Here is a 23,876-nt window from a genome sequence, read left to right as displayed (position 1 = left end):
GTGGGGTTCCACGTCTACCCTCAGGTGCTTTGTTACCCTATCTTCTGTTTCAGCGGAAGCATGCACCCCCATTCCTTGGATGTGGGGTTCCACATCTACCCTCAGGTGCTTTGTTACCCTATCTTCTGTTTCAGCGGAAGCATGCACCCCCATTCCTTGGATGTGGGGTTCCACGTCTACCCTCAGCTGTTTCATGACTCTATCTTCTGTTTCAGCTGAAGCATGCGCCCCCATTCCTTGGATGTGGGGTTCCACGTCTACCCTCAGCTGCTTGGTTACCCTATCTTCTGTTTCAGCAGAAGCATGCGCCCCCATTCCTTGGATGTGGGGTTCCACGTCTACCCTCAGGTGCTTTGTTACCCTATCTTCTGTTTCAGCGGAAGCATGCACCCCCATTCCTTGGATGTGGGGTTCCACGTCTACCCTCAGGTGCTTTGTTACCCTATCTTCTGTTTCAGCGGAAGCATGCACCCCCATTCCTTGGATGTGGGGTTCCACGTCTACCCTCAGGTGCTTTGTTACCCTATCTTCTGTTTCAGCAGAAGCATGCACCCCCATTCCTTGGATGTGGGGTTCCACGTCTACCCTCAGGTGCTTTGTTACCCTATCTTCTGTTTCAGCGGAAGCATGCACCCCCATTCCTTGGATGTGGGGTTCCACGTCTACCCTCAGCTGCTTTGTTACCCTATCTTCTGTTTCAGCGGAAGCATGCACCCCCATTCCTTGGATGTGGGGTTTCACGTCTACCCTCAGGTGCTTTGTTACCCTATCTTCTGTTTCAGCGGAAGCATGCGCCCCCATTCCTTGGATGTGGGGTTCCACGTCTACCCTCAGCTGCTTGGTTACCCTATCTTCTGTTTCAGCAGAAGCATGCGCCCCCATTCCTTGGATGTGGGGTTCCACGTCTACCCTCAGGTGCTTTGTTACCCTATCTTCTGTTTCAGCGGAAGCATGCACCCCCATTCCTTGGATGTGGGGTTCCACGTCTACCCTCAGGTGCTTTGTTACCCTATCTTCTGTTTCAGCGGAAGCATGCACCCCCATTCCTTGGATGTGGGGTTCCACGTCTACCCTCAGGTGCTTTGTTACCCTATCTTCTGTTTCAGCTGAAGCATGCGCCCCCATTCCTTGGATGTGGGGTTCCACGTCTACCCTCAGCTGCTTGGTTACCCTATCTTCTGTTTCAGCAGAAGCATGCGCCCCCATTCCTTGGATGTGGGGTTCCACGTCTACCCTCAGGTGCTTTGTTACCCTATCTTCTGTTTCAGCAGAAGCATGCACCCCCATTCCTTGGATGTGGGGTTCCACGTCTACCCTCAGGTGCTTTGTTACCCTATCTTCTGTTTCAGCGGAAGCATGCACCCCCATTCCTTGGATGTGGGGTTCCACGTCTACCCTCAGGTGCTTTGTTACCCTATCTTCTGTTTCAGCGGAAGCATGCACCCCCATTCCTTGGATGTGGGGTTCCACGTCTACCCTCAGCTGCTTGGTTACCCTATCTTCTGTTTCAGCGGAAGCATGCGCCCCCATTCCTTGGATGTGGGGTTCCACGTCTACCCTCAGCTGTTTCATGACTCTATCTTCTGTTTCAGCTGAAGCATGCGCCCCCATTCCTTGGATGTGGGGTTCCACGTCTACCCTCAGCTGCTTTGTTACCCTATCTTCTGTTTCAGCGGAAGCATGCACCCCCATTCCTTGGATGTGGGGTTCCACGTCTACCCTCAGCTGCTTTGTTACCCTATCTTCTGTTTCAGCGGAAGCATGCACCCCCATTCCTTGGATGTGGGGTTCCACGTCTACCCTCAGCTGCTTTGTTACCCTATCTTCTGTTTCAGCAGAAGCATGCACCCCCATTCCTTGGATGTGGGGTTCCACGTCTACCCTCAGCTGCTTGGTTACCCTATCTTCTGTTTCTGCGGAAGTATGCACCCCCACTCCTTGGATGTGGGTTCCACGTCTACCCTCACCTGCTCAGTTACCCTATCTTCTGTTTCAGCGGAAGCATGCACCCCCATTCCTTGGATGTGGGGTTCCACGTCTACCCTCAGCTGCTTTGTTACCCTATCTTCTGTTTCAGCGGAAGCATGCCCCCCCATTCCTTGGATGTGGGGTTCCACATCTACCCTCAGCTGCTTTGTTACCCTATCTTCTGTTTCAGTGGAAGCATGCGCCCCCATTCCTTGGATGTGGGGTTCCACGTCTACCCTCAGCTGCTTTGTTACCCTGTCTTCTGTTTCAGCAGAAGCATGCGCCCTCATTCCTTGGATGTGGGGTTCCACGTCTACCATCAGGTGCTTGGTTACCTTATCTTCTGTTTCAGCGGAAGCATGCGACTCCCATTCCTTGGATGTGGGGTTCACGTCTACCCTCAGCTGCTTGTTTACCCTATCTTCTGTTTCAGCAGAAGCATGCGCCCCCATTCCTTGGATGTGGGGTTCCCCGTCTACCCTCAGCTGCTTTGTTACCCTATCTGCTGTTTCAGCGGACGCATGCGCCCCCATTCCTTGGATGTGGGGTTCCACGTCTACCCTCGGCTGCTTTGTTACCCTATCTGCTGTTTCAGCGGACGCATGCGCCCCCATTCCTTGGATGTGGGGTTCCACGTCTACCCTCGGCTGCTTTGTTACCCTATCTTCTGTTTCAGCGGAAGCATGCGCCCCCATTCCTTGGATGTGGGGTTCCCCGTCTACCCTCGGCTGCTTTGTTACCCTATCTTCTGTTTCAGCGGAAGCATGCGCCCCCATTCCTTGGATGTGGGGTTCCACATCTACCCTCAGCTGCTCTGTGACCCTATCTTCTGTTTCAGCAGAAGCATGCCCCCCCATTCCTTGGATGTGGGGTTCCACGTCTACCCTCAGCTGCTTGGTTACCCTATCTTCTGTTTCAGCGGAAGCATGCGCCCCCATTCTTTGGATGTGGAGTTCCACGTCTGCCCTCAGGTGATTTGTTACCCTATCTTCTGTTTCAGCGGAAGCATGCACCCCCATTCCTTGGATGTGGGGTTCAACGTCTACCCTCAGCTGCTCTGTGACCCTATCTTCTGTTTCAGCGGAAGCATGCGCCCCCTTTCCTTGGATGTGGGGTTCCACGTCTACCCTCAGCTGCTTTGTTACCCTATCTTCTGTTTCAGAGGAAGCATGCGCCCCCATTCCTTGGATGTGGGGTTCCACGTCTACCCTCAGGTGCTTTGTTACCCTATCTTCTGTTTCAGCGGAAGCATGCGCCCCCATTCCTTGGATGTGGAGTTCCACGTCTACCCTCAGCTGCTCTGTGACCCTATCTTCTGTTTCAGCGGAAGCATGCGCCCCCATTCCTTGGATGTGGGGTTCCACCTCTACCCTCAGCTGCTCTGCGACCCTATCTTCTGTTTCAGCGGAAGCATGCGCCCCCTTTCCTTGGATGTGGCGTTCCTCGTCTACCCTCAGCTGCTTGGTTACCTTATCTTCTGTTTCAGCGGAAGCATGCGCCCCCATTCCTTGGATGTCGGGTTCACGTCTACCCTCAGCTGCTTGGTTACCTTATCTTCTGTTTCAGGGGAAGCATGCGCCCCCTTTCCTTGGATGTGGGGTTCCACGTCTACCCTCAGCTGCTTTGTTACCCTATCTTCTGTTTCAGAGGAAGCATGCGCCCCCATTCCTTGGATGTGGGGTTCCACGTCTACCCTCAGGTGCTTTGTTACCCTATCTTCTGTTTCAGCGGAAGCATGCGCCCCCATTCCTTGGATGTGGAGTTCCACGTCTACCCTCAGCTGCTCTGTGACCCTATCTTCTGTTTCAGCGGAAGCATGCGCCCCCATTCCTTGGATGTGGGGTTCCACCTCTACCCTCAGCTGCTCTGCGACCCTATCTTCTGTTTCAGCGGAAGCATGCGCCCCCTTTCCTTGGATGTGGTGTTCCTCGTCTACCCTCAGCTGCTTGGTTACCTTATCTTCTGTTTCAGCGGAAGCATGCGCCCCCATTCCTTGGATGTCGGGTTCACGTCTACCCTCAGCTGCTTGTTTACCCTATCTTCTGTTTCAGCAGAAGCATGCGCCCCCATTCCTTGGATGTGGGGTTCCCCGTCTACCCTCAGCTGCTTTGTTACCCTATCTGCTGTTTCAGCGGACGCATGCGCCCCCATTCCTTGGATGTGGGGTTCCACGTCTACCCTCGGCTGCTTTGTTACCCTATCTTCTGTTTCAGCGGAAGCATGCGCCCCCATTCCTTGGATGTGGGGTTCCCCGTCTACCCTCGGCTGCTTTGTTACCCTATCTTCTGTTTCAGCGGAAGCATGCGCCCCCATTCCTTGGATGTGGGGTTCCACGTCTACCCTCAGCTGCTCTGTGACCCTATCTTCTGTTTCAGCAGAAGCATGCCCCCCCATTCCTTGGATGTGGGGTGCCACGTCTACCCTCAGCTGCTTGGTTACCCTATCTTCTGTTTCAGCGGAAGCATGCGCCCCCATTCTTTGGATGTGGAGTTCCACGTCTGCCCTCAGGTGATTTGTTACCCTATCTTCTGTTTCAGCGGAAGCATGCACCCCCATTCCTTGGATGTGGGGTTCCACGTCTACCCTCAGCTGCTCTGTGACCCTATCTTCTGTTTCAGCGGAAGCATGCGCCCCCTTTCCTTGGATGTGGGGTTCCACGTCTACCCTCAGCTGCTTTGTTACCCTATCTTCTGTTTCAGAGGAAGCATGCGCCCCCATTCCTTGGATGTGGGGTTCCACGTCTACCCTCAGGTGCTTTGTTACCCTATCTTCTTTTTCAGCGGAAGCATGCGCCCCCATTCCTTGGATGTGGAGTTCCACGTCTACCCTCAGCTGCTCTGTGACCCTATCTTCTGTTTCAGCGGAAGCATGCGCCCCCATTCCTTGGATGTGGGGTTCCACCTCTACCCTCAGCTGCTCTGCGACCCTATCTTCTGTTTCAGCGGAAGCATGCGCCCCCTTTCCTTGGATGTGGCGTTCCTCGTCTACCCTCAGCTGCTTGGTTACCTTATCTTCTGTTTCAGCGGAAGCATGCGCCCCCATTCCTTGGATGTCGGGTTCACGTCTACCCTCAGCTGCTTGGTTACCTTATCTTCTGTTTCAGGGGAAGCATGCGCCCCCTTTCCTTGGATGTGGGGTTCCACGTCTACCCTCAGCTGCTTTGTTACCCTATCTTCTGTTTCAGAGGAAGCATGCGCCCCCATTCCTTGGATGTGGGGTTCCACGTCTACCCTCAGGTGCTTTGTTACCCTATCTTCTGTTTCAGCGGAAGCATGCGCCCCCATTCCTTGGATGTGGAGTTCCACGTCTACCCTCAGCTGCTCTGTGACCCTATCTTCTGTTTCAGCGGAAGCATGCGCCCCCATTCCTTGGATGTGGGGTTCCACCTCTACCCTCAGCTGCTCTGCGACCCTATCTTCTGTTTCAGCGGAAGCATGCGCCCCCTTTCCTTGGATGTGGCGTTCCTCGTCTACCCTCAGCTGCTTGGTTACCTTATCTTCTGTTTCAGCGGAAGCATGCGCCCCCATTCCTTGGATGTCGGGTTCACGTCTACCCTCGGCTGCTTTGTTACCCTATCTTCTGTTTCAGCGGAAGCATGCGCCCCCATTCCTTGGATGTCGGGTTCACGTCTACCCTCAGCTGCTTGGTTACCTTATCTTCTGTTTCAGCGGAAGCATGCGCCCCCATTCCTTGGATGTGGGGTTCCACGTCTACCCTCAGGTGCTTTGTTACCCTATCTTCTGTTTCAGCGGAAGCATGGGCCCCCATTCCTTGGATGTGGAGTTCCACGTCTACCCTCAGCTGCTCTGTGACCCTATCTTCTGTTTCAGCGGAAGCATGCGCCCCCATTCCTTGGATGTGGGGTTCCCCGTCTACCCTCAGCTGCTTTGTTACCCTTTCTTCTGTTTCAGCGGAAGCATGCGCCCCCTTTCCTTGGATGTGGGGTTCACGTCTACCCTCAGCTGCTCTGTGACCCTATCTTCTGTTTCAGCGGAAGCATGCGCCCCCTTTCCTTGGATGTGGGGTTCACGTCTACCCTCAGCTGCTCTGTGACCCTATCTTCTGTTTCAGCGGAAGCATGCACCCCCATTCCTTGGATGTGGGGTTCCACCTCTACCCTCAGCTGCTCTGTGACCCTATCTTCTGTTTCAGCAGAAGCATGCACCCCCATTCCTTGGATGTGGGGTTCCCCGTCTACCCTCAGCTGCTCTGCGACCCTATCTTCTGTTTCAGCGGAAGCATGCACCCCCATTCCTTGGATGTGGGGTTCCCCGTCTACCCTCAGCTGCTCTGCGACCCTATCTTCTGTTTCAGCGGAAGCATGCACCCCCATTCCTTGGATGTGGGGTTCCACGTCTACCCTCAGCTGCTTTGTTACCCTTTCTTCTGTTTCAGCGGAAGCATGCACCCCCATTCCTTGGATGTGGGGTTCCCCGTCTACCCTCAGCTGCTCTGCGACCCTATCTTCTGTTTCAGCGGAAGCATGCACCCCCATTCCTTGGATGTGGGGTTCCACCTCTACCCTCAGCTGCTCTGTGACCCTATCTTCTGTTTCAGCGGAAGCATGCACCCCCATTCCTTGGATGTGGGGTTCCCCGTCTACCCTCAGCTGCTCTGCGACCCTATCTTCTGTTTCAGCGGAAGCATGCACCCCCATTCCTTGGATGTGGGGTTCCACGTCTACCCTCAGCTGCTTTGTTACCCTTTCTTCTGTTTCAGCGGAAGCATGCGCCCCCATTCCTTCGATATGGGGTTCCCCGTCTACCCTCAGCTGCTCTGCGACCCTATCTTCTGTTTCAGCGGAAGCATGCACCCCCATTCCTTGGATGTGGGGTTCCACGTCTACCCTCAGGTGCTTTGTTACCCTATCTTCTGTTTCAGCGGAAGCATGCGCCCCCATTCCTTGGATGTGGGGTTCCACGTCTACCCTCAGCTGCTTTGTTACCCTTTCTTCTGTTTCAGCGGAAGCATGCGCCCCCATTCCTTGGATGTGGGGTTCCCCGTCTACCCTCAGCTGCTCTGCGACCCTATCTTCTGTTTCAGCGGAAGCATGCACCCCCATTCCTTGGATGTGGGGTTCCACCTCTACCCTCAGCTGCTCTGTGACCCTATCTTCTGTTTCAGCGGAAGCATGCACCCCCATTCCTTGGATGTGGGGTTCCACGTCTACCCTGAGCTGCTTTGTTACCCTTTCTTCTGTTTCAGCGGAGGCATGCACCCCCATTCCTTGGATGTGGGGTTCCACGTCTACCCTGAGCTGCTTTGTTACCCTTTCTTCTGTTTCAGCGGAAGCATGCGCCCCCATTCCCTGGATGTGGGGTTCCACGTCTACCCTCAGCTGCTTTGTTACCCTATCTTCTGTTTCTACGGAAGTATGCACCCCCACTCCTTGGATGTGGGTTCCACGTCTACCCTCATCTGCTCAGTTACCCTATCTTCTGTTTCAGCGGAAGCATGCGCCCCCATTCCTTGGATGTGGGGTTCACGTCTACCCTCAGGTGCTCTGTTACCCTATCTTCTGTTTCAGCGGAAGCATGCGCCCCCATTCCTTGGATATGTGGTTCCCCGTCTACCCTCAGCGGCTTGGTTACCCTATCTTCTGTTTCAGCTGAAGCATGCGCCCCCATTCCTTGGATGTGGGGTTCCCCGTCTACCCTCAGCTGCTCTGCGACCCTATCTTCTGTTTCAGCGGAAGCATGCACCCCCATTCCTTGGATGTGGGGTTCCCCGTCTACCCTCAGCTGCTCTGCGACCCTATCTTCTGTTTCAGCGGAAGCATGCACCCCCATTCCTTGGATGTGGGGTTCCCCATCTACCCTCAGCTGCTCTGCGACCCTATCTTCTGTTTCAGCGGAAGCATGCACCCCCATTCCTTGGATGTGGGGTTCCACGTCTACCCTCAGGTGCTTTGTTACCCTTTCTTCTGTTTCAGCGGAAGCATGCGCCCCCATTCCTTGGATTTGGGGTTCCACGTCTACCCTCAGCTGCTTTGTTACCCTTTCTTCTGTTTCAGCGGAAGCATGCGCCCCCATTCCTTGGATGTGGGGTTCCTCGTCTACCCTCAGCTGCTCAGTTACCCTATCTTCTGTTTCAGCGGAAGCATGCGCCCCCATTCCTTGGATGTGGGTTCCACGTCTACCCTCAGGTGCTTTGTTACCTTATCTTCTGTTTCAGCGGAAGCATGCGCCCCCATTCCTTGGATGTGAGGTTCCACGTCTACCCTCAGCTGCTTTGTTACCTTATCTTCTGTTTCAGCGGAAGCATGCGCCCCCATTCCTTGGATGTGGGTTCCACGTCTACCCTCAGGTGCTTTGTTACCTTATCTTCTGTTTCAGCGGAAGCATGCGCCCCCATTCCTTGGATGTGGGGTTCCACGTCTACCCTCAGCTGCTTTGTTACCCTATCTTCTGTTTCAGCGGAAGCATGCCCCCCCATTCCTTGGATGTGGGGTTCCACGTCTACCCTCAGGTGCTTTGTTACCCTGTCTTCTGTTTCAGCGGAAGCATGCGCCCCCATTCCTTGGATGTGGGGTTCACGTCTACCCTCAGCTGCTTGGTTACCCTATCTTCTGTTTCAGCGGAAGCATGCCCCCCATTCCTTGGATGTGGGGTTCCACGTCTACCCTCAGGTGCTTTGTTACCCTATCTTCTGTTTCAGCGGAAGCATGCGCCCCCATTCCTTGGATGTGGGGTTCCTCGTCTACCCTCAGCTGCTCAGTTACCCTATCTTCTGTTTCAGCGGAAGCATGCGCCCCCATTCCTTGGATGTGGGGTTCACGTCTACCCTCAGGTGCTTGGTTACCCTATCTTCTGTTTCAGCGGAAGCATGCGCCCCCATTCCTTGGATGTGGGGTTCACGTCTACCCTCAGCTGCTTGGTTACCCTATCTTCTGTTTCAGCGGAAGCATGCCCCCCCATTCCTTGGATGTGGGGTTCACGTCTACCCTCAGCTGCTTGTTTACCCTATCTTCTGTTTCAGCAGAAGCATGCGCCCCCATTCCTTGGATGTGGGGTTCCCCGTCTACCCTCAGCTGCTTTGTTACCCTATCTGCTGTTTCAGCGGACGCATGCGCCCCCATTCCTTGGATGTGGGGTTCCACGTCTACCCTCGGCTGCTTTGTTACCCAACTTCTGTTTCAGCGGAAGCATGCGCCCCCATTCCTTGGATGTGGGGTTCCCCGTCTACCCTCGGCTGCTTTGTTACCCTATCTTCTGTTTCAGCGGAAGCATGCGCCCCCATTCCTTGGATGTGGGGTTCCTCGTCTACCCTCAGCTGCTCAGTTACCCTATCTTCTGTTTCAGCGGAAGCATGCGCCCCCATTCCTTGGATGTGGGGTTCCCCGTCTACCCTCAGCTGCTTGGTTACCCTATCTTCTGTTTCAGCGGAAGCATGCGCCCCCATTCCTTGGATGTGGGTTCCACGTCTACCCTCAGGTGCTTTGTTACCCTTTCTTCTGTTTCAGCGGAAGCATGCACCCCATTCCTTGGATGTGGGGTTCCACGTCTACCCTCAGCTGCTCTGCGACCCTATCTTCTGTTTCAGCGGAAGCATGCGCCCCCGTTCCTTGGATGTGGGGTTCCACGTCTACCCTCAGCTGCTTTGTTACCCTTTCTTCTGTTTCAGCGGAAGCATGCCCCCCCATTCCTTGGATGTGGGGTTCCACGTCTACCCTCAGCTGCTCTGTTACCCTATCTTCTGATTCAGCTGAAGCATGCGCCCCCATTCCTTGGATTTGGGGTTCCCGTCTACCCTCAGCTGCTTGGTTACCCTATCTTCTGTTTCAGCGGAAGCATGCGCCCCCATTCCTTGGATGTGGGGTTCACGTCTACCCTCAGCTGCTTGGTTACCCTATCTTCTGTTTTTGTGGGGTGGGTGCTTGTGCTGGAAGTCTCTGTTTCCAAGGTCGGGTGGTCGCAGGCTCAGCCTGGGGTGGACCAGCTGGCATTGCTGGGGGTGCGCTGCGCCCCTTCACTGTTTCTTTGTGTCTTTGCAGAAAAGCAGCTGCGTGTGTCCTGCTGACCTGGACTCAAGCTGGTGTAAGTCTTGCTGTATGCGAAGCCCCTGACGTCACTGGCATATGGGCATCGAAAGGAGAGGTCGCCAACACACCAGAGATTGACCCAGCCTATGGGGTCCATCTGCAGGTCTCACTCATTCCATTCTCCTCTCTCCCTCTTTCTCTCTGTCTCACTCTTATCTCTCTCTCTTTCTTTCTTTCTTTCTTTCTTTCTTTCTTTCACTCTTTCCATTCCCTCTCTCTTGTTCTTTGTTTCTCTCTCTCTTTCTCTCCCTCTCTCTCTCCCTCTCTCTCTTTCCCAGTCTCTCTTTCTTTCTTTCCCGTCATCTCTCTGTCTCTATGTCTCCCTCTCTCTCTGGCTCCCTCTTTCTCTTTCTGTTTCTCTTTCTCTCTGTCTCACTCTTATCTCTCTCTCTTTATTTCTTTCTTTCTTTCTTTCTTTCTATCTTTCTTTCTTTCTTTCTTTCTTTCTTTCTTTTGATTCCCTCTCTCATGCTCTCTCTCTCTCTCACTCTCTCTTTTTCCCTCCCTCTCTCTCTTTCTCTCCCTCTCTGTCCTCTCTCTCTCATTCTCTCACTCTTTCTCTTTTCTCCATCTCTCTCTCTTTCAGTCTTTCTCTACCTCCCACTCTTCTCTCTTTGTTTCTCAGTCTCTCTTTCTTTGTCTCTCTATCTGTCTCTCTTTCTCTCTCTGTCTCTCTCTTCCTCTGTATCTCTCGGGCTCTCTCTTACTCTTTATCTCTCTATCTCTTTGTCTCTCAATGTCCCTCTCTCTCTCTCTCTCGGTCTCCTTTTTCTCTCCCCCTCTTTCTCTCTCTCTTTCTCCTTCTTTCCTTGTATCTCTGTCTGTCTCTCTCTCCCACGCTGTTCCTTTCTCGCTGTCTCCTTCTCCCCACCCCCCCCTGCTTTTCTCTCTCTCTTTCTCTCATTCCCCCACCCTTCCTTAGACATTCTGGGATATCCCTTTCTCGTTCTCTGCCTCACTTTCACTTTTACTTTTTTGAGTTTGATGTTCAGAGCACTATGATTGCATGTGATTTCGGAGTTTTGGGGAAAGACAAGCTCCCGTGAAAGGATGTAAAATATTCTATGTTTGATTAAAATGCAACAGTTGAAATCAATTGCTTCATTGTGACGTAACCACAGATTCACCCCCACCGTATTCCGCTGCATTCCGTGGTCTTTCTGAGCTGCCCAGGTCACGTAGGCAGGGGCGGCCTTAGGCATGTGCAAGCTGTGCACCTGCACAGGGCCGCCAAACCCCAGGGGCCGCCACGCCAATATATAGCCTTAATATAATAATCCTCTGAGGATGGATACATATTTGCATGCCGGCCCATGGCAGGGATTTGATGGCCTCCGGCTCTGTTCCACTTCCAAACACCCTGACCCCCCCCCCTCTTCACTGGCTTCCCCGCTCCGCCCCGCCCCGATCCCCTCTTCTGGGACCCCCGACCTACGCTCCCTGCCCAGGGCCGCCATGAGCCTAGAGCCGCCCCTGACGTAGGGATGTATGGGCGAAACCCTTTTTGTTTGGTCCCATGAAAGCACTGAACACAACCCCACCAGGAGTCATTGCATAACTAGGCACACACAACTGTAAGAGGGGTCCCTAAGCCCAGCCTTGGGCGCACAACACCTGTAAGAGGTGACTGGGCAGATAGCCCAACATATGGCACACCTCTTGAAGGAGTGGCTGAACCTTAATGTCACAGAGGAGAGAGACATCCTATAAGAAAAGCAGTTAGGCTCCATACTAGCACGCACGCGGACATTTCAAACATTTGGAAACGCTCAAGAAGGAAGGCTTTGAGGAAGATGTAGCGGGAATTGGGTTTAAAAAATACCTTACATTGTAGCAAAAACAGGTTGACGAGGAGTTGTCATGTGTACCTCAATAGAAACTAACGAAACAGAAAACAAATCTTATCTGAAGGAGCTGAGATTCAGATGTGACATAAGCAGCTCGCATGAGACAAAGCTATGAACCAGAACCAACCAGAAGACATGTACTATTAGAAGGAAATAGGACCGCGTGCATCATTCAGGCTTGGATGACGAGGGGAGTCTCTGGAATGATGCATTAGTGGTAGAGCCTTAACATAAGAGATATGGTGCTCTGACAATGACAAAGGGGCACCTTCAGACCCAACGAATGACAAGAACCCACACCGCATGATGAATAAACCTCAGAAGCTGACCAACCACCATGAGCAACGAGAAGGAGGGGCGCCTTCAGACCCAACGAATGACAAGAACCCACACCGCATGATGAATAAATCCTAAACGCTGATCAACCACCATGAGCTCAGAGAAGGAGGGGCGCCTTCAGACCCAAAGAATGGTAAGAACCTCCAGAGCATGAGAAATAAACCCTAAATACTAAGACAGACTTAAGACAAACTTAAGACAGACTTAAGTTAGGATTTTGTCTTAAGTCTGTCTTAAGTCTGTCTTAAGTCTGTCTTAAGTTTGTCTTAAGTCTGTCTTAAGTCCGTCTTAAGACTAACTAAAGACAAAATCCTAACTTCCGTGAATGCCAAAAGTAGTAAGTGAATTCTGTGAATACAAAAATAGTAGTAAGTTTAGGATTGAGTCTTAAATTCATTCTGTGAATCGGGCCCTATGATCCTACTTCCGGATCGCTACTGGAGTGTTTTTCCTCTTTATATAGATCATCAAGTTGACTACAGGTTCACTCTTAGTAAATGTACATTGCCTTTCTGCTAAAACTGTGCCATTCCCTGGAGTTCAGGAATGGCAGCCGCATTCTTCTTCTCCAAGAGCACACTGGGATTATCATTCTGTGAATATAACGGCGCATCCAGTGCTGAACGGTGCGGTTTGGAAAAAGGTTCCTTATTGAACCACAGGGCCTACAGAATGTTTACCTTTACAGTTGGCATGCATGGTTGAGATTGCCTTGGGCAACATTGCAATACTGGGATCCTTTTCAGATGTATGAGGCATTCAAACTGTTAACAGAATGATACAGAACCTTGAAGCCTACACCACCCTAGACAGCGAAGATCCTTATTTACTTAAATGCGGGAACTGTAATGAAATGTACTGTCATCATCATTTTGGACATCACTAAATACACAGAACCAAATATGCCTCAGAAATATACAGTTCCACATTGTGGAAACACTGCAGAGCTCCGCCCATAAATAGCCATAAATAAACCCCTAACTGTCCCTATTTTAATAGTGTTGACATATAAAACCTATTAGCGTTTTATTATTCTCAAGAACCACAAAGACTTAAAAAATGCATTGAATTTGTTAAATATTGTGCTATGCTAGGCTAGGAGTATTACAATGAAAATATTACTGAAAAAATATTTGGAGTACCATATTTTGGCAAATTCAAGGTAATGAAGTCCTATTCAGAACATGCATATTTTCCAGAAAAATTATTTTCTTGAATGAAATTATCCTGCAGAACACTTTTCTGGGATTTGGGTCCATGAGGCACTTTAAGACACCCTCAGTTTCAAAAGTCTATGAGACACAATTTCCAAATTGGCAAAAGAAATGGAGCATTACAGGAGCCCCCACGGACCCCTGCCCCCTGCACATCTTCCACAGAGCCGCTATTGCTCCGGAACTACGACGCACCATCAACACCACCCTAGAAACTGGCAGCTTGACGGACGACTGGAAACGCGCAGAAGTCAGACCCCTACTAAAGAAACCCTCAGCAGACCCCACCGACTTTAAGAACTACCGACCCATCTCCCTCCTCCCCTTCACAGCCAAGGTCACCGAAAATCCGTCAAATTCCAACTAACAAAATTCATCTAAGAGAACTCCATCCTCAACCCCTCCCATTCTGGATTCTGCAGCATCCCAGCACCAAGACCGCTCTACTCGCCGCCAGAGAAGATATCCGCACACTCCTCGACCAAGGACACACCGCAGCCCTGATCCCACTGGACCCTTTCTGCAGCCTTCGACACCGTCTCCCACCACACACTCACCACCAGACTCCTTGATAACAGCATACAGGAATCGCCCTTGACTGGCTCCACTCCTTCCTCACCGGCAGAATCCAAAGACTCAGACTCCCACCCTTCCTCTCCGAACCCACAGAAATCAACTGCGTAGTAGCCCAAGGATCAACACTCTGCCCCATGCTCTTCAACATCTACAAGGCCACCCTCGCTGCCAAGGCAGACAGCACGGACTCAGCATAGTATCCTACGCTGACAACACCCAGTTCCTGCTCCCCCTTACCAAGGACCCCATCACCATCAGGCTCAACTTCCTGGAAGGAATGAAGGACGTCACATCCTGGATGAGTAGCAGCTGCCAGAAGCTCAATTCAGAGGAGACAGAGGTCCTCGTCCTCGGGCCCTCCCCCTTTGCATGGGACAACAACTGGTGGCCCTCTGCCCTCGGCAGCCCCGCCACCGCCACAGACCACGCCCGGAACCTCGGCATTGTACTCGACTCCTCCCTCTCCATGACCCGACACGTCAACGCCATCACCTCCACCTGCTTTAACACCCTCGGCATCCTCCAAAAGACCTTCAAATGGATCCCCCCCGAATCAAGGAAAACCGTCACCCATGCACTAATTAACAGCAGACTGGACTACGGAAATGCCCTCTACGCCAGTAACTACAAGTCTGTGCTCCGCAAACTCCAGACCATACAGAACACTGCAGCCAGACTCGTCCTTGGCATCCCTAGAAATGAACACATCACCCAACACCTGCGCAACCTCCACTGGCTCCCCGCTGAGAAGAGAGTAACTTTCAAGATACTCACCCACGCCTACAAATGCCTCCACAACACCGAACCCTAATATCTCAACAACAGAATCTCCTTCTACGTACCCAAGAGGAACCTCCGATTGGCCGACCTCGCCGAACTCCTGTGCATCAGCAGAGCAAGAACAGTACAGAACCTTCTCCTACATCGCGGCCAAGACCTGAAACGAGCTCCCGATTGACATCAGACGCGCTCCCACCCTGCACATCTTCAGGAAGAATCTCAAGACCTGGCTCTTCAACTGACCGGAGCTGTTCCCCACCTCCCAGCACCTTGAGACCCTCACGGTTGAGTAGCTCACTTAAAGAATCCCTGATTAATTGATTGAAATGGTGAATTAAATATTATGGCCCAGGATGGTACATATAATTTGACAAAATTACACCTTGAAGGTGTAGTTGTGGCAAATTGATACTAATATACACATGCACAAATTTCTTTCTGAAACTCCAGGTCTTTTAGCTAATCGCTCAGAGCCCAAGTATAACAGATATACACCTGTGATGGTTATTACCACAGGTACGCTGTGCCAGTGCTGGCTAGCACCTTCCAGCCTGCTTGCTGTGAAGGAGCTCTTGTTCACAATTAGTGAAAACATGGGGCCCGATTCTGAGAACTAACTTAAGACAAAATCCTAAACTTACTACCATTTTGGTATTCACAGAAGGCACTTACTCATTTTGGTATTCACAGAAGACACTTACTCATTTCGGATTTCACAGAAGTTAGGACTCCTAACGTTAGGACTCCTAAATGCCTTCTGTGAATACCGAAAGTCTTAAAGTTAGGATTTTTCTCAGTTTAGGAGTAGTAAAGTTAGGAGTCCTAACTTTACTATTACTAAATTGAGAAAAACCTTCATTTTGAAACTTTCGGTATTCACTGAAGGCATTCAGGAGTCCTAAAGTTAGGAGTCCTAACTTTACTACTACTAAACTGAGAAAAATCCTAATGTTAAGACTTTAGGTATTCACAGAAGCATTTAGTAGTCCTAAAGTTAGGAGTCCTAACTTCTGTGAATACCGAAATGAGTAAGTGTCTTCTGTGAATACCAAAATGGTAGTAAGTTTAGGATTTTGTCTTAAGTTAGTTCTGTGAATCGGGCCCATGGAGTTCAGTGATTTCTTCCTGAGCACTCACCCAGTTAAAGTGCAGCATTTCATGTTTGCAGCAGGATATGAAATTTATAATGAGATGCAAACATATTCCAAAAAAGAAGCTGCTGAAAGAATTAGAGAAGCAGGGAGAGAATGTTTTCCAATGACATAAAAAGTAATTGATAATCACATTTAAGCACTATCCAACCGAGTGTAAGGTGTAAGCACCACAACGGTCTCGGGCCTTCACCTACTTAACAAAAGTCATAAGCCTTCTACAACATGGAGGGGTTCAGTTGCGAGCCATTACACAGTTAAATTGTGCACTACAAACACAATCATCCCTAATCTGAGTGCCATTTTGAGATGTTAAGAAGCGGTCATAGCGCGTAGAGGTTAGGGATCTGCAGCAGAGGGCTGGATTCAAGTCCCGCAATGTGTGAAGATCTGGTCAGTTATTCCGTGCATGTTCATTGGCGATGGCTGGTTTATTGGCTGCACAGTGATAGAGATGGATAAACCCCCAAAGCAGATATGTCTTATGTAAGGGCCCGATTCACAGAACTAACTTAATACAAAATCCTAAACTTAGTACCATTTTGGTATTCACAAAAGGCACTTACTAATTTCGGTATTCACAGAAGTTAGGACTCCTAACTTTAGGACTCCTAAATGCCTTCTGTGAATACCGAAAGTCTTAAAGTTAGGATTTCTCCAAGTTTAGGAGTAGTAAAGTTAGGACTCCTAACTTTAGGACTCCTAAAATGTGGAGAAGTGTGGCTCACCGGTTAGAGGCGGCAGACCCAGAAGCAGAGGTTGGCCCAGGACCAGGGTTCAATTCCCGACGCGGCAGGATATGGAACCAATGTCAGCAGGCTCGATAAATCTCGCCTCGCTGCCTCTCTAACCATGGGTCCCATGCTGCAACTCTGGGCAATAGCTTGCTTAATCTCCACAACGGCCCCCTCGCTGCTGGGGATGCCTGGCTTCACCTTGGGGATGCCCAACAGGGAAAGCCAGGACGGGTTCCCCAGCAGCACACAGCGCCAAGAAACCATGCGGTGAACGTGCGCTCTACAAATTCAGACTAACATAACATAAATGCCTTCTGTGAATACCAAAAGTCTTAAAGTTAGGATTTCTCCCAGTTTAGGAGTAGTAAAGTTAGGACTCCTAACTTTAGGACTCCTAAATGCCTTCTGTGAATGCCAAAAGTCTTAAAGTTAGGATTTTTCTCAGTTTAGGAGTCCTAACTTCTGTGAATACCGAAATGAGTAAGTGCCTTCTGTGAATAACAAAACGGTAATAAGTTTAGGATTTTGTCTTAAGTTAGTTCTGTGAATCTGCCCTAAGTGTTTGAGGTGTAAGTTATAGTTGGCTGCCAACTGCTGAGAGTTATGGTGTTAGTATTAGTGGCGCTTATATATGAAATGAAATAACTACATACTATCCCGGTGAACCATAGATCAGCCCTTCTTAGCTTACCTGCACATAAAATACTTTTCGGATTGTTTACGATCTGTGGGTTGTAAGCTAAAGAATGAGCTTGAAGGTACAACTTTGTTTTCCTGGTTCTGTCACCAGGATGTGCGTGGTGTTGTTATCTAGGAAGTAGCTGATTTTTCCACTGTCTTCAGAAGTGTCTGTGCTCCTGGGAGCTTCCAATGCCGTTGGGTAGTGAGTTCCAGAGCTTGGCGGATTGTACTGCGAAAGCAGCGCCTCCTATGGATTTCTTATGGTAAGACGGTGTGGTGATGATTGGTGCAAGTCCAGAGCGCGGTGTACTGCTTGATTTGTATTGCTTGAATTCAACTTGTAGGTATTGTGGTGCTTTTCCTTGGCAGTGCCTTGAACTTTGCCCTTCTACCTATAGTTAGGCCCAACCACCTACCACTCTACCACTGCAGAGATTTCAGTAGTCAAAGGAACTCTCTAGATCAGTGGTTCCCAAATTTTTGACTCCTGAGGACCCCATTGAGTCACTACTGGAAGCGGGGACCCCCAAGCTTTTTGTATGTGTTAAATTTCAAATATTAAAACAGTCATTCGAAGAAAAAAAACGTGTGCACACGAAACAAATACTCAAAGTACTAAGGATTTTGGAGCCAGATGTACGACCATTTCATTTAGCGCTTCGCAATTGGCGACACATTGCGAGTGGCAAATTGCGAGTCGCTAAATGAAATGTACAACAGTGTGTTTAATATTGCTTGGGATTCCCAATGGGGTCGCAAACTGCAAGGCTCATGAATATTAAAGAACTTCTCGCAATTTGCGAGCCCATTGGGAATGCTGGGCTCAGCAGACCACCATGTCTGGGACTGTTTTTAAATAAAGCATTTTTTTTTTTAAATGCAGCCTTTTTTCTATGCATTTAAAAAAAAAGAAAATGAAACGTTTTCGTTCCATTTTTTAAGGGCAGGCAGGCAGGCTTTAATAAATAGTTTTGCATGCATTTGCAAATGGGAAGGGGTCCCCTCGGGACCCCTTCCCATTTGCAAATGCATTACCATCTACTTGAAGTAGGTGGTAATTGCAAGTGTTTTGCGACCGCAATGGCAGTCGCAAAACATTTGTACATGATTTTGAGACTTTCTATTTGGAAGGGAATGCCCCTTCCAAATAGCAAGTTGGAAAACCTATTTAGCGAGTCGCTAAACAATTGCGACTCACGAAATAGGCTATGTACATGGCCCAATAGGTTTTTGCATGCGCAAACGGGTTCGCGAACCTGTTTGCGCATATAAAAACGTGTCATACATCTGGCCCCTAGTATTTTATATTGAATGAATAGCCCCTCTGTCACATGTATTTCATTTGTTTTATAGCATCTCTCATACCATTGTAGGATGTCAGAGCACTTTACATCACACACAAATAGAGACAATGAATCATACATGTAAATCAGTGTATAGAAAATGTTACATAAGGTAAAGGGGACTACAAGGTGTAGTATTCACATGTCATTCCTACTGGTAGGCATTTTTAAAGAGTGTTGGTCTGGAAAAGCACAAACTCAGGATTCCGAACATAACACAGTCTCTAGCACTTATTTAACAATAAAAATGTATTTCCACCCAAATAAATATTTTTAGCAGCATCAGGATAATGAATGACTGGTAAAAAACATAGATTACTAACTGATACCATGCAGTTTGCAAGCAGCTCTTTGATGACATTTTATAGGTCCCTCTGCTAGATTACGATTGTCACTTAACAAAACAAAATAATCTCTGTGACAAATGCAGTAACCAGGGACCTATGCACATAAAATACTGCTTTTTAAAATGCATGTTACGCGTTCGTTGCAGTAGGCATATTAACCCTCTGTGCTACATTAGTTAAGTCAAAGCTGCCACTGAACAAAACTCTCATCTCTCTCCAGCAGGCACATTAATCACTGGCATTCTCTTGAAACTTTTATTGTTGCTGGGAAGCTGCTAATTATACAAGAAACTTTGCTGTGCTTTTAAAACTGCTGCCTAAGGACCCCCTGGGAATGTGTCACGGACCCCTGGGGGTCCGCGCACCCCAGTTTGGGAAACACTGCTCTAGATAGTTCCAAGGCTCCTGTCTTGGAAGATGTGTTTCCAGTATGGTGAACAAGTGTGCCTTTGTCAGGTGAATCTATCTCTGTGGGCATGTTTGTGGGATTGTATCACTCCGCCGTAGGTAAAGATTGCACTTTATTGCCATCAAACCACCTGCTGGTTAGCGACAGCTAAGGCTGGAAACATACCTGAAAACATGCTTTGCCACTTTTACTCACAACACCACTCCCAGGGCTCTCTCCATTCATGTGATTATTGCCAACCGTGTACTGTCTCCCCCACAGCACTAGGACACGTATGTACAGCTGCCCAGTGCTTCCCATGACATGTGTGACACAGTCAGCCAGTCCTGCCTCCCGTGACTTGTCGCCCTTCTTTTGACGTTGTGGGTAGGTACTAAACATCCCCACGGGAAAAATGCAGGAGGCTAAAATCCAGGACTATGGTGTCATGAATGTCGCTAGGTTTATATGCTTCAGAGCTACTGACTTTAGAGCTGGTGAACCAGGCTGGAGCCTCGGCGTCGGTTCAACATCCTGTGATTCTGGGCAAAACGCTAAATCACCGCATGGCTACAAAAATGCAATAGGTCTAGCATTTGCGAGAGTTTAAGGTAATGCCATTGTAAATGACAATGCATTTTATTTAGGTGTTTGTTTTTAAAACAGATAAAAAGCATTGTCATTTACAAGTGGGCCTGTCCTGCTGCTGCTGCACGGGCAGTTCTAAAAAGCAGGTGCCGAGACGGGTCTCTATCGGGCTCTTCATTTTGGCACTCAGGGTGAAAAACAAAATCTTAACTCTGCAGCAGTCCCACCCTAAACTGCTTTTGAGTGGATGTATGACGTAACAACGCATGCTTTTACCACGCATGCTGTTACAACGCAGTTTTTACAACGCAAACCTTTACAACGCATAGCGCTTTGGGGTGCTGGATAGTGAATAGTTTAATTTACTATTCCAACTCCAGTCCCCGTGGACAGTAGGGAAGGTGTTGGATAGTAAATTAAATCTATTCCCTATCCTAGAGCGCCCCCCAGCGCAATGCGTTGTAATGGTTTTCGTTGTAAAACCTGCGTTGTAACAGCACTGCTTTGTAAAAGTTTCATTGTAAAGGATGTTCCCCCTTTTGAGGTAACTTCAAAGAGACTCGTTATAGTTTAACCTATAAGTGAGCTTCCACACCTGAATACAGCATGCCTCGCAGAGCAGCTCGACATAAAGAGAATGTGTCCTTCTGTAATGTAATCGGTGCTCATGTACAGGACCCCAATTATTTCAGGTCAAGTTTGGACTAGCAAAAACCGTCAAAAATCAGTTTGCGAACTACTTATGATGTAATAGTGTTGAAGTAAACGCGAGCCACTCAACTCCAAGCGGAGTGAGTGCGGACGCTCGTGCGCACGTGCCACGAGCCTTGTCCCCTCAAGCACCCTGCTGTCACTGAGAAGTGATTGACAGTTCCAGGGCCGCCACGCCAATATATATCCTTAATATAATAATCCTCCGAGGATGGATACATATTTGCGTGGCGGCTCCTGGCAGGGATTTGGCGGCCTCCGGCTCTGTTCCACTTCCAAACACCCTGACCCCCCCCCACCTTCACTGGCTTCCGCGCTCCGCCCCGCCCGGACCCCCTCTTCCGGGGCCCCCTACATACGCTCCCTGCCCAGAGCCTCCATGAGCCTAGAGCCGCCCATGACAGTTCCGGTTCAGTATAAAGAGAGCCTCTCTTTCAGGGGTGACAGGGGCTATACTCACCCGATTTGACTGACTTCAAGCCGGGCAGTCCCAGAGCCAGGAGGAGGGTGGCAAGCAGTGCCTTCACCGGTGCCATCTCTGCCAAGGAGTCTCTTTGGGAGCAGTGACGCCTGGATGACGGGCGATGGATGCCAGGCAGAGGGGGATGGGTGCCAGGCAGAGGGTAATGGGTGCAGTTCAGGAAGGACTAGGAACTGGGCAGAGTATTGGGTACTAGACAGATAGTGTTTGGTACTGGATAGGAAGTTGCAAGTGCCAGGCTGATGGATAAGGACCAGCAGACTGTGCCAGCCAAGCAGTGACGGGTGCCACGAAGCGAGTGATGGAGCTGGTGCCAGACAGGCTCTTTTATATCCGCGAGCAGCCTCCGGGCAGGTGTGAGGCAAGGGCAGGATTGCATCAAACCCTGGCAGGTCCTGGAGCCTCGAAGCTTCGAACAATGAAACAAGATTATTCTGAAGTAAGGGCTCTACCTGGCCGGCTCAGGGCGCCACGCCACCTGCTGCTTTTCCTGGCTGAAGATGTGGCGTGTTCACAAAGGAAAACTGCCCACAGCCCAGGAAAAGTAAACAAGTGCACAGTGAACAGCAATATTCATGAAAAATGCCAATGAACACGTGTGCAGGGCCAATGTCCTATCTGGGCCTTGTCCCGAGAAAAAGACCCAGTGCAGATTTTTCAAAGTTGAGCTCATGAAATGGGAACATCTCTTTTCCAGTTGTAACTGGGATTCAGGCCCGGCTCCAGGAATTTTTATTTGGGTGGGCCAAGGGGGCATTTGGGTGGGCTACTGCGGGCCCAATTTGCTGCTTCTTGTGGTAGCCTCCAAGCCCTAGATTACATCATAGGTACTTGCATTAGTCACCATGACACACAGGATCAATGCTGTGCGTATAAGGAGCATGTGGAGAGTTATTAGAAAGTAAGAGCAATGTCTGGACCTAAGTGCAAACCCTCAAATTCCAACAGGCCAGGACCGATTATCCACTTTTCTACCGTCCCTCTCCTGGTCACCTTATCTCACAGCTGACCTTGGACCACAGCACCATATCAGCCACCATCCAGCTCCACTTTCAATATTCTCATAAAAAACATTAGTAAAATCATCTTCAAACTTAAAACTTTGAATATAGCAGTAAATAGAATGAGCTCACACTTTAAAATATGTTCCACAGTTGCCCTAATGAACTGACTGCTAATTAAATAAACAAAAACAGAAAGGCCGGCTTTAGGGCTGGTGCAAAAGTCTTTTTGGCACCCCCCCACAAATGACCTCTGTCTCAGTAGATACCTTTACTACTATCCTCCAACGGTGCCCTTCACCTCTTCACAGCCTCTCCCCCACAGACTCACTCACTACCACCCTCATCCCTTCGTAGCTCCCCCAATGACATTCTCCTCTCATTCCCTCACTACCACCCTCCAACAGTGCCCTTCATATTTCCATAGCCCCTCTCTCATATGCATTTCATTTGTTGTATAGCGCTACTCATATCAGTGTAGGGGGTCACAGTACTTTACATCACACACACATTATACAGGGACAATCAATCATGCAAGTATGTAAATCAGTCTACAAGGAATGTCACATAAACCAATGAGGATTACAAGGTGAAGGAATCATGTGTCAACCATACCGGGGGGCAGTATATTTTCAGAGGGTTTGGGCAGGGGAAGCACAAACTCAGGATGTAAAGCATACCCCAGTGGTTGGGGGTTGGCATTACTAATAAAAATGTATATCGTCCAAAACTCTTTTTGGCAACATTAAAATAATGAAACACTGGGGAAGGTCTAACTATATACTAAAACAAAAAAGTGAAGTTCTAACTATACCATTCATGTTTTTATGCACTTCTTTGATAACAGTTCATGGGTCACTGTCCTGTGTTAGGACTGTAACTTCTGAACTGCAAGTAACACAAGCATCTCTGTAACAAAGGCAGTAACCCACTGAGCTATCCACATAATTTACAGTTTATCTGCATTTCAAAACTACCAACAGGCAAAGGATTGCTCTCCAGCAGGATCATTAATCACCAGTTATCTGGACATGTGTATTGTTGTCTATCATTGACTTGCATCCATTGCCATGATAATGATAAAAAAAAAACAATTTGGTGCAGAGAAGCGTTTTAAGGAGCACATTTTCACTGTGCAGTAGCCACACAGTTAAATCATCATCCTCAGATGCAATTTTATACGCTAAAAAGCTTATAACCAATTCACAAAAGTGAACATTTTCAATGAAGTCATTAGGTAATGAGAGAGATGATGATTTTGGGGTCTCCCCTAACCTAGGGGGAGGACCAAGCAGATGCCTTGAACACAAAGAGCATAAACAAAATGTACATCTTGTTGAACTTCAGTGGTGGTCCCATCCTCTTAGGACCACCCCAAGCACAGTTATTGGCAAAAAAAACAATCCCAACCAAAGGTCCTGCAAAGCATTATGGGACGAGATTAGCAGTGGGCAGTGAATATTATAGTATCCAATATCAAAATAATTCTACAAAGAGCTGCAGTTCACCTAGTTGTTACTAGATGTCCCTCACGAGTCAAATGCAAAGCATTGAAATTATTCTTACATCAAGCTGCAGTTCCACAAGTCGTTACTAGATGTCCCTCACGAGTCAAAAGCAAAACCATTGAAACCCTTTCATCAAGCATTTGCATTTGACTCGTGAGGGACATCTAGTAACCAC

The 23,876-nt window shown here is 49.3% G+C and overlaps 1 protein-coding gene across 1 annotated transcript in view; it reads right to left on the bottom strand.

Moving 5' to 3' along the window:
* LOC144767052 (cobalamin binding intrinsic factor-like) overlaps window positions 1-21,495 on the bottom strand; it is a 119,718-nt gene extending 98,223 nt beyond the window's left edge. The window contains exon 1 of the mRNA XM_078650688.1: window positions 21,172-21,495. Within this exon, the coding sequence (XP_078506814.1) occupies window positions 21,172-21,247 (76 nt within the window). The 5' untranslated portion in view covers window positions 21,248-21,495. The remainder of the gene's footprint in view (window positions 1-21,171) is intronic.
* Between the last annotated feature and the right edge of the window lie 2,381 nt (window positions 21,496-23,876).

The sequence above is a fragment of the Lissotriton helveticus genome, chromosome 1_1, assembly GCF_964261635.1.
Source record: "Lissotriton helveticus chromosome 1_1, aLisHel1.1, whole genome shotgun sequence".
NCBI classification, from domain to species: domain Eukaryota; kingdom Metazoa; phylum Chordata; class Amphibia; order Caudata; family Salamandridae; genus Lissotriton; species Lissotriton helveticus.
The sequence above is the reverse complement of the archived record's forward strand: the minus strand, read 5'-3'. Positions and strand labels throughout refer to the sequence as shown.